General features: G+C 36.4%; 1 protein-coding gene across 1 annotated transcript in view; it reads right to left on the bottom strand.

Annotated features, from left to right (window-relative positions):
• Window positions 1–1,044: 1,044 nt before the first annotated feature.
• The window catches only part of BMP5 (bone morphogenetic protein 5), a 144,562-nt gene continuing 134,682 nt past the window's right edge, over window positions 1,045–10,924 (bottom strand). Inside the window, exons 5-7 of the mRNA XM_006149185.3 lie at window positions 8,067–8,143; window positions 6,308–6,418; window positions 1,045–1,666 (exon numbers count right to left, since the gene is read on the bottom strand). Of these exons, the coding sequence (XP_006149247.1) occupies window positions 1,517–1,666; window positions 6,308–6,418; window positions 8,067–8,143 (338 nt within the window). The 3' untranslated portion in view covers window positions 1,045–1,516. The remainder of the gene's footprint in view (window positions 1,667–6,307; window positions 6,419–8,066; window positions 8,144–10,924) is intronic.

Genomic DNA, 10,924 nt, shown 5'->3' with positions numbered 1-10,924 from the left:
GTTATCCATAAGACAAATTGTATTTAAAACAACATTCCAATATACCTGGGTTACAAACAAATTCATAACGTTTTATAAACCATTTCTGATGTGCGTTTTGTTTGAAAGATCTAAAAGAGTTATGCATATTTTAGATGAACTGTAAATAAGCCTAACTATGGAGCTACCATAAATAGTAAGTTATTACTCTAAAGGTCATTCTTTAAAAAGTCAGTGTGTGTTGAAGAAAAGCCTTAGAAAGTGTTCCAAAAGAGAGAGAAAATAAATTAATTTCAGAGGAAAGAACACACACACACACATACACACACACACACACCAGAACCTTCCCATTTGGAATTATTTGTGCTTGGAGGAAGGCTTACAATATCCCTTTATAAAATAAGGTTTTCATTGAGCTCATTCTGAAAAATATGAAAAATGGAGTTCAGCTGTTCTTTAGAAATGGCAATTCTGTCAAAGCCATTCTGGGATTTTCTTGGTAATTTCCTCCAGTTTAGTTTCAGTGCTTTTGCCCCAAATAAAATCCCTCGCATCACATCAATCAGCAAACTCGGTTATAAAGGAGAGCTAAAGAAAACGATTCTGTCGGCATCTTCTGCTCTGGTACATTTTACGCATACAGTGACTCTTGTCTATGGGGAGAAGAGTGGAGCACATGTAACTGTTTCTTTATTTTGGACTAAGTGCTCAAATCTAAAAAAAAAAAAAAAAAAAAAAAAACTGCAGCAGTAGTGTTCTAGATAATAGGCAGACATGATTTATTTGAGGTAAGAAGGTTGTACTACAATTTTTTAGTGTTAACTTGGAAAGTTATGGTCATAGGCTCAAGCCTGTCTCCACAGAATTCCTGAAGCTTTTGAGCTCTTTGCAAAATCTACAATCCACAGCCAAGAAGGAACATGCTCCTACAGTTACACGAATTCTGTTAAAGCAAACAGTTATAACAATTATGTGCAATCTTTCAGCTTCTATGTTCTGCCTGTTTATTTATTCAAATCCAGTTCAACATTTCATTTTATCTAATGAAGCAGAAACTCTAAAAGAAAAATTGTATTTATCCAAGCATTTTTGTTTGTTTTTTTTTTAAGTTTTATTTCTAAATAAATACCCTATCATAGTTTTCATTGGCACAATATAACCAAATGTATTCAATTTCCTTCAACAATATTAAACAGACAAAGGGGTTCTGTTTAATCTCAGAAAATTATATAAAAATTGTATTTAAAAATGTTGAAATGGAGTTGAATTGGGCTCAGCATAAAACATAAAAGTTAGACTGGGTGTTCTATTGTACAATGTAGTGACCTCTAAAATAGGTTTTATTGATAAGGCAATCATGAGGAGAATATATACCTTTAAATAAATAAAAATGACTATATACATGACATTGTACATAGATAAAGCGATGAAATGAGCCAGACTAATTGTAGGAAATTCCCCTTTTGTCTGAAAATATGTTTTTTATTGCAATTATAAACCTTAATACAGATACTTTTGATATTGTCATTATTTAAGATTAGTGGCAGCCACATGAGCGAACTACCATATTTCTGTACTTTTTCAAAATGACGTTGGAGCTGTCATCAAAGTATAGAACAGAGATGGCATTTAACTTGGTTGGAGCACAACAAGGCTTTGGTACATGGTCAGGAAACATCAGATGAACCTGGGAAAGAAAAACAATTTTTTTTTTTGTATTTTTAAGAAATAGTTTAAACATTTTCTTGCAGGTCTAAGTCATATGCTTACTTTCTCAGTCACAACTAGCACACTCTTCTTCTTATGTTCAATGACTATGGTGAGCTACAGGACTGGTAGCAAAGGATATACAGCCTTAAGCATTAATACCTAGAACCAATCCATCAGTTGTTTCTTTGTTTTCTTTTTTCTTTTTTTTTTTTTTTTAGGTTTTTGTCACAGGGCAAGTGCACTCGCCAAATATAGACAGAGAGAGAGAGAGAGAGAGAGAGAGAGAGAATGTGGAAAACCACTCCCCAGGGACAATGGCCATACCTCAATCCCTTCTCCTCCATTCTCCTCCTGCGATTTTGGGTATGCATATACACATGCCCTGCGTGATTTTCAGGCAGCCGGGTCTGAGAATTGAACAGTGGCCAGCCATGTGGGACTCCAGTGTTTTAACCACCACACTACCTGCTGGCCCCCCAACCCACTAGTTTTAATTATGTCTTGTGACTTTGACAAATATTCCACCAAATAAGAAAAACTTCCTCTATAAATATTCAGTGTAAATTTTCCTGGGGATAGAACATAGCAACTAGCACTGAGTTGTTTTTAATGGAAATAAATTTTTATTTGTATCATGAGAAACAGATATGCAAAGCAATGAAGACACATAGTTGGACTGGAGAAAGATTGGGATCTAATGATTTTTTAAAAGGATAATCAAACAATAAGTTATAAATATTACTCGAACACTTAATTTTCCATGGTAAAGGAAGCATAAAAATCATAATCCAGTACTTGCTTTAAAACAATGATTTCAACTCTTCTCAATAAAATTATTTTACCAGATTTGCTGGGGCTTAATATCCTTTTATTATTTTTTTTCTCTGTTGCCTACTCCCTAGACAAGTGCCAAAATGTAGTTTAAGCTAAATCATAGCCAAGAAACCTAGATATTCTACAAATCAAATATCCATACCCCTGAAAGTCTAAAAAGATGTCTATACATGAAAAGCGAAATTTTTAAGGATTGATAATCATTTTGATCAGACTGGCTATCTGCCTGTAGTTTACAATAACTGAGCAAAGAACCAGATTATGGGGCCCTCCTTTCCCACCCACCTACTCTGGCCCTTCCCCCAAAGGAGTTTATGGGAAGTCCCACTGATGAGTCTTAAGGGATCTACAAAAAGCAAATATGGCCTCTTAGAGTTTTGGCTGTGCTACGTCCTGGCTGAGATGATATAGGGGCCCTGCATGTGGACAGAAAGAGCAGGAAAAATGAGGTGATCTGACATGGACTTGAAATTTCCTAAGACCTCACAAAACTAAAAGTTGAACAGTTTTACAGATTTCAGATGCAGCTTGTGTCCCTCATCAGCTTTATCTTCCATAACCCACAAATTCATGATTGATAGTCCCTCTGTTTCAATGGCCTTGGCAGCCTCATGAAGTGGTTGTTCCAGAAAAAAAAAAAAAAGGATGTTCTTGAATAGTTTCTCAAATATATTAGTTGCAAACATGCTTTCCTTTAACAACAGACATGTCTATCTTCTTGTTCCATGTCCTTTATAGAACAAATGTAGAGTGTGCACAATGCCAGGAAAAAAAAAAAAATCAACCTTCATATGTATGCTTCAGTTTTGTAATGACTTATGTCCTACATCCCAGGGTGGTGATGCAGAGCAGGGGCTTATTCCAAGTTCGTGTCATATTTTTCTTTTCTAAATGTTTGTTTTTCGTCACTGCCGTCTAGATTACAGCACTAAGAGCTGACAATATGTAATTATATATTTATAAGAAGAATGGGAGAAAGTGAAGTAAGGGGGGGTAGTATCTGACAAAGGGTTTTTTCAGTAGGTAGGTATTGCCTAGCCTGAGAGAATCTTTGATACATTAGACACACATCTACGAAGTGAAAGTCTGCTTTCTCAGTCACTGAAATGACCATAAAAGGAGGCAAAGAAAGTTCTGAAAAATTAAGTAGCATTACTTTATTAGCTAACAGAAGCTGTTCTGTAACTTTCCAAAAGACGGTTTTCATGGCTGTCCCTTCAAAGGATGAAACAGGGTCATTTCTCTTTATTTGATATGCTTTCTTATCAACATGAAATCTCATACACAAGAAGAGAAAGCTGTACCTCTGAGACATTGTTTAACCGGTGGAAGTTCGAGTGTAATACACCCATCCTCACAGACTGCCTACTTCGATCCCCTCAGAAATGCCTTCCCATATTACAAAGTACTTATATTTATAGATTGCAAAGGTAAAGGTGTACCAGGCCTTAAAATCCCCCTAGTAATTTACTCTAAACCTTGTAAATGGCACTTCAGTAGGCAATCTCACTGGGTAAGAATCAATGAAAGGGATATTAATATTACCTAATATTACCTATCGAAAGGCACATTTCCTTTAGCTCTTTTTCTCTACCCCGAGGTAGGCAAAGACAGGTTTTCCTAATATCTACTGCTTTCTTACTGACATCTGCCAGACAATTTCACTCCCATCAAATCTTGATTTTAAAAGTGTGTTGCCTTGGGAACCAGCAGTTAGCATAATGGCTATGTCGCTGGACTCCCATGTAGTCGACCACGGTTCGAGTCCTGGACCTGGTGACTTAAAACTCATGCCGGGCGCGTGTGCGTGCGTGCCCAAGATCCTGAGAGGAGAATGGAGGAGAAGGGATTGCGGCGTGACCATCCCCCCTGGGGGGTGATTTCTCGCTTTCTGTCTCTATGTCTCTCTCTGTCTGTCTGGCGAGCGCACGCACCCTACAGTGAAAATCTCTCCAAAAAAAAAAAAAGTGTGTTGCCTTCATTTACTCCAAAATATGAGGCAGTGTTTATGTGTGTGGGGGAGATGCTCTTCAACAAGTTCATGGAAAATGTGTATTATGAAAAAACTTTGCATTTATTTTTAAAATGCAGCAAAATTCATACTTAAAGAAAAATCTTCTTCATGATAGTGAACACATGAACATACAAGGTCTCATCACATTGAGAACTCTTTACCCAGCCCTCTAGCTCTTCAGGATCTTGGGCACATATACAAGCACCCAGCATGTTTTCAGGCTGACCCAGGAATCTGAGCCTGTGGTAGGCCATTTAGCTTCCAGCCCTGCAGTTCAGTTTACTACAGACTACACTCCCAGGCTGGGCCTAAACTCAAATTTTAATTTTATTTTTCCACAAATTTCTTAAAATATCCCCATACACAGGAGGAAAAATTAAAATTAATTTATTTTTCATATTAACCTAAACATTAACTTGGAATTATATCATATACTCTAATGTGTCTCTCAGCCTTCCAGAGATTATTCCTCTACCAAATCAACAACTTGCACATCATGAGATACATCGGACTCTCAAGAGAATTCATAAATGCATAAGATTTAGGACAACTGGGACCAAGAGTTAGCAAAATGGCTATGTCACTGGACTCTCATGTAGTCAACTGTGGTTTGAGTCCTGGACCCGGTGGCTTAAACTCACGCCAGACGTGTGTGTGAGCATGCCCAAGATCCCAAGAGTAAAGTACAACCAGTTATACACCAAGTCAACATTTCACTATTTTGTTTACAAAAGAAACTTAGTTATTAAAGATGTAACATTGTGAAATTTTTGAATGTAAAAGGAAGAAAAGAAAGTATAATTTCCACTTTAAAGATTATAAAAGAAGTAAAAAGAAACAGAGGAGAACAAAAATATTTAGAAACTAGTCTTCTTTTTATCTACTGTATTAAAACACTTCTATGATATCAAATATGTTCACAACATTCTGTTTTGTTTTTGTAATTTCCAATAGGTAGGTGCTCTTGCCAGAGAGAGAGAGAGACAGAGACAGAGAAAAAGAATTCTCAATGGGGTATAATCATACTGTAATCTTTCTCCCTAAATTTCTCCATCTCGTCAGGATTTTGGGCATGCACACACGTGACAACCATGTTATATATATATATATATATATTCAATCACTGTGTATCATTACAGCTTGCAAAATGAGTTTTCCCAGCATAAATACACTCTACATTAGTTCAGTTAGTTATTCTCATACATGTTACCGTCGACAGATAATTTTCCATTTTTGTGTCCCTTACGTGATTTCCTTCTTTTTTCCCTTGATTCCCTTCCTCTCACTCTCCCCATTCTTACCCTCCTTCCACACTGCCTCTAGTATCCACAATTGTTCTCCATGTTTTTATGTCTTCCAGTCTTTAAGTTTCTGCCATAGAGTACAAACATTCGGTAGCCCAAACATTCTTAAAGTATTAGACTAAAAGCCCTCAGATGAAATTCAGTATAGCTATGGTTCAATGTTTTTCCAATAATTATTAATGAATTGCTACGTTAGTAACAATGCCTGGGAACCTATATGGTTATATTATGCAGTGAAGAAATCAGTGGAGAATGACCACTTCATGTGATTACCTCAATTTTCCCAGCTGAATCCATCCCCACTCTGGAATCTGCTTGAATTCCCTGACTATACCCACAATTACTACTTTGACTCTAAGAAGTCACAAAGGAGTCTGATAATTGCAAATGGATGCTTTCTTTTATAACAACTTTATATTGTGCTCTCATTGTAAACCATTTTCAGTCCTACAAAAGCAAAGCATACCAGAGTCTGAACTATGGCATGGTTCGTGGCATTCATATGGGCATTAAGTGGAAAAGAACATTCTCCATCACAATAAAATGCAGCATATCCTTCTGGTGCTATAATCCAGTCCTAAAAGGCACATAAAACAAGAAAAAAATCACTAAAATAAATTTTTAAAAATAATTCTTAAGAAAGATGCAAATATTTTTCATCTCAATAAGTTTCTCTTACAGGCTTAAGTATTCTAATCAGTTTGCCTACCTGATACATTTTAGTTTAATTTTAAGTTGAAGTTTACAACAACAGTATAAGTATTTTCAGAAGGAATTGTCCTCTCCAATTTATTCTATGTGCTTGCTATGTAAGGTACTCATTGTATGTATTAATCCATGCATTCATGAATAAAACCACAATCATAAAATAGCATTCTAAATATTGTTTAAACAGGAAATGCTGAACTCTGGGAAGGTCAAGTAAACCAGAAAGGAAAAGGAGAATACACTTAATTGAGATGATTCTCATTATTTCTTAACAATTCCTATCTAGTTTTAGAAGTCTGAAAACCAACCCCCAAGGCTTTATTATTTGCTACATGTGTTGCTTTTCTTTCCATTCATGCATTAACTTTATAATCTCTTTAGAAGAATGAACAAAATCCTGGAAATTATATGTGAAAAAATTTAGAAAGCTGAAAAATTGATACACAGAATGGCTGCACTGACTCCCTCTGCAAGAAATAAAATCTGATTCAAATGTCAGAGTTAATGAATTGCCCATGTTGAAAGTTTATAATAAAAGTTGAAAATACTTACATTTTAAAGTTATTTCTCATTAAGAATATTCATATACTAAGAATCTATTATAATGGAATATCAGAAATCTAAAATTTTTACCACGTAAAGTCATTAAAAACTATTGGGTCATATTTATATATCTGACTTTTCCGATGACCCAGCATTTTGGCTAAATTCTTCTTGCCCTGTTTATAAAATATATTTAAAGACAATGATAGGATTTTCTAGTGCAAGAAAAAATATTTTTTCAGTACCCCCATCAGATGACAGAGACATAGTTTTGGTTTGTTTATTTATTTATTTATTTATTTATTTATTTATTTATTGAGAGAGAGAGGAAGAGATCTGTGATATTAGGGCATGTGCGCTCACTGGAGAAATCAGAGAGACAGAGAGACAGAAAGCAAGAAATCACTACCCTACAGGGAATGCCATGCCGCAATCCCTTCTCCTCTCCTCTTAGGATTTTGGTCATGCATGCACACGTGCCCAGTTTGAGTTTCAAGCCTCCAGATCCAGTGCTCCAACCACAGCTGGCCATGTGGGAGTCCAGAGGAAGTCCAGAGATACAGCCATTACACAATCTGGTCCTGAGACTTTATAGTCAAGAATTCTATTTCCTGGACCAATAGTTTGAGATCCTTAGTGGGGGGCTAATGGAGTTACTTGCACAAGCCTGAATAATTCTTCTTTTTCTAATAAAATGAAAAACTGGGGATGTTTAAACAACAGTCTTTTTCACTTCCTAAATATTATAGGCTTATATTTCTCCTTCAACACACTTTTTTGACTACAAAACCAACTAATTATGTTTTAATGGAAAAGGATAATGAATAAATGATAATGATATGGTCAAGCCACATATTGAATAGTCATATAAAAATCACTGGATATTCTACTAGAAAAATTATTAACAAAGATTATGACTTACTAAGGACATACAATAAAACAGAAAAGAAGCTAAGCTGAATGAACATTCTTACCTGCCATCCCAGATCTCGGAAACTCACGTAGAGTTCATGTTTCTTACAGGCTTGTTTTTGTTCACTTGTGTTATAATCTAAAGAAAAAATCACATTTTAAACAAATGGGTTTATCAGGTGTATTAGTATTTCTTTTGTGGGATCGCTGATAAGGTATTTTAAAGGGGGTTATGTTAGAAACTGTAAACCATGAATTTTAATCTTAAAGCTAGAGTCACTTATTAACCATGTAAATGTCAATCAAGTCACTTGTGCCATGTTTCCTCTTCTATAAAATGTAGACAATACCATTTACCTTCTAAGGTTCCAATAAAAATTCTATTAGACCACTTACATGACAGGGAACAGCCTTGTATATGAGTTTATTGAGTACCAGTTGCTCAATAAACACTCATTCATTAATTCACTCATATTATTGTGGTAATTAGTGTACTCATATATATCATATACTCAAACAATATTATTTTTATTTAACTTTTATTTATGTATTTATTTATTTATTTTAATTTGACCAGAGAGGGATAGAGTAAGAGAGAAAGAGAGGGAAATTGAGAAAGAAAGCCTCCAGGTCCAGGACTTGAACTATGGTCAGCCATGTGGGAATCCAGAGACCTTAACCACCAAGCCACCTGCTGACCCCCTCAAGCAATATTTCTTATCATTTGTTGTGAGGCAGACACTGGGATTTTACTTAGTTTATTTTATTTTTTTAACTTTTATTTTTTATTAATTTGTTTTTTGTTAGATTTTTGCTATAGGGCACATGCACTCTCCAGAAAGACAGAGAGAGACAGAGAGACAGAAAGTGAGAAATCACCCCCCAGGGGGATGGCCACACTGCAATCTGCTCTCCATTCTCCTCTCGGGATCTTGGGCACGCACACACATGTGCCTGGCATGAGTTTTAAGCCGCCAGGTCCAGGACTCAAACCATGGTAGACTACATGGGAGTCCAGTGACATAGCCATTACGCCAACTGCTCGTTCCAGTTGATTTTATTTTAATAAATATCTTAAACTCAGGATACCCCAAGTTGAGCTTCTGATCATCTTCCTAACACCCATCTACCTATAGACTTCTCCATTCTAAAAGACAAAAATCTGGTAGTCAAACAGTCTTTCCTTTCACTTCCACATTCAATCTGGCAGGAAATCCCACACACTACTGTAAAATACGGTCTGAACTCTAGCGTTCTCACCACCTCCTTCACTGGTCCTGGTCCAAACCACCAGCATCTCTAGCCTGAATTACCACAACATTCTCATTGCTATTCTCCCTGCTCCTGCCCTTGCGCCCCTACAACCAAACAGCCAAGTGGACCTTTTAACAAGTCTGGTGAATTATGTCACTCTTTAGCAAGTAGGTTACTATGATTTCTGTATCACTAAGAGTAAAATATCCTCACTGTGGTTACAAGGAGCTGGACAATTTGGCCCCATTGCCTCTCTAACTTATTTACTATCACTCTGTCTTTCCTTTCCTTGGCTCTGGCCATGACACCTTGTTGCTGTTATGCATGCATTCAGGCTTGCTCCTACCTAAGGCCTTTGCTCTTGGCCCTTTCCCTGAAAATCTCTCACCCTGTATATGTACACGGCAAGTCTGCCTAAACATCATCTTCTCAAGGAGGCCTTGACCACTCTATTTAATATTGTAACTCTCCCCAGCGGCCTTAATCCCTCTCCCCTAATTCTTTTTCCTGCTCTTTCACTTACCACTATGTGAAATCCTGTGTCATTTATTCACTTACTGTATGCATTGCTTCTTGTCTGTTTCCTCTCATGAGAATGTAAGTTCTACAAGAGCAAAAACCTCATTTGGCTCCATTGGGCTTACTGAGTGTCTCAAATGCCAGGACCACTGCCTGGCATATAATAGGCATTCAAGAAATATTTGAAGAATTAATGAACAAATTCCTCACAGTGTTTCTACAAATTATTTGAGACAAAGGAAATACATTTTTCCATTATATATATATTGAAATATAATATTAAAACCCATCATTTTTATAATTGCTTCAAAGAAAGAAATACAAATACATGGGACCAGCAGTTAGCGTAATGGCTATGTCGCTGGACTCCCATGTAGTCGACTGCGGTTTGCGTCCCGGAGCTGGTGGCTTAAAACTCATGCCAGGTGTACGTGCGTGCTCAAGATCCTGGGGGGAGAAAGGAGGAGAAGGGATTGCAGCGTGACCATTCTTCTGGGGGGTGATCTTCGCTTTCTGTCTCTCTGTCTCTCTCTGTCTGTCTCTGTCTGTCTGTGTGGCGAGCGCATGTGCCCTATGGCAAAAAAATAAAAAATAAATATAAACACAAAGCCCAATCTTGAATTTAGAATAGAACAAAATACTGAAAAAAGAAAAAAAAAAAAGAACGTGACAGAAAGAAACTTGTGTATGTTACTCTTTAGGTGTTTGTTTATACTTTATACAAATAATACTCTAAAAGCTAATCCACTTAGATTTTTTCCAACATAAAATATAAGAGGGAAAATTAAAAAGCAAAATAATTTATTTCAAAGGAAACTTGTGTTAAGGTGTCAACTTCCAGTTTAATTATATCTAACCTCTTATGAAAATGTTGGCACATTAGAGATAAGTGGAAGGTCTTAGAAGGAACCTGTCATCTGCATTTTGTTACTTCAAATAATTATTTGTTTAAATTCAGTCTAGAAAACAAGATAATAAGGCCAATCCATGGCATCATGTCTAAGGAGGCTGGATCCTACAGGACCGACTATACGGTTTGAGTCTTGGATCCAGCAACTTGAAAAACACTCTGGGCATGTGTACATGCATGCCAAAAATCCAGAAAGAAGGGGAAAATGGAGGAAAAGGGATTGCCACCTTACTCTTT

The sequence above is a fragment of the Tupaia chinensis genome, unplaced genomic scaffold (assembly GCF_000334495.1).
Source record: "Tupaia chinensis unplaced genomic scaffold, TupChi_1.0 Scaffold000256_1, whole genome shotgun sequence".
NCBI classification, from domain to species: domain Eukaryota; kingdom Metazoa; phylum Chordata; class Mammalia; order Scandentia; family Tupaiidae; genus Tupaia; species Tupaia belangeri.
Note: the sequence above shows the minus strand (reverse complement) of the source record. Positions and strands in the feature narration are given on the sequence as shown.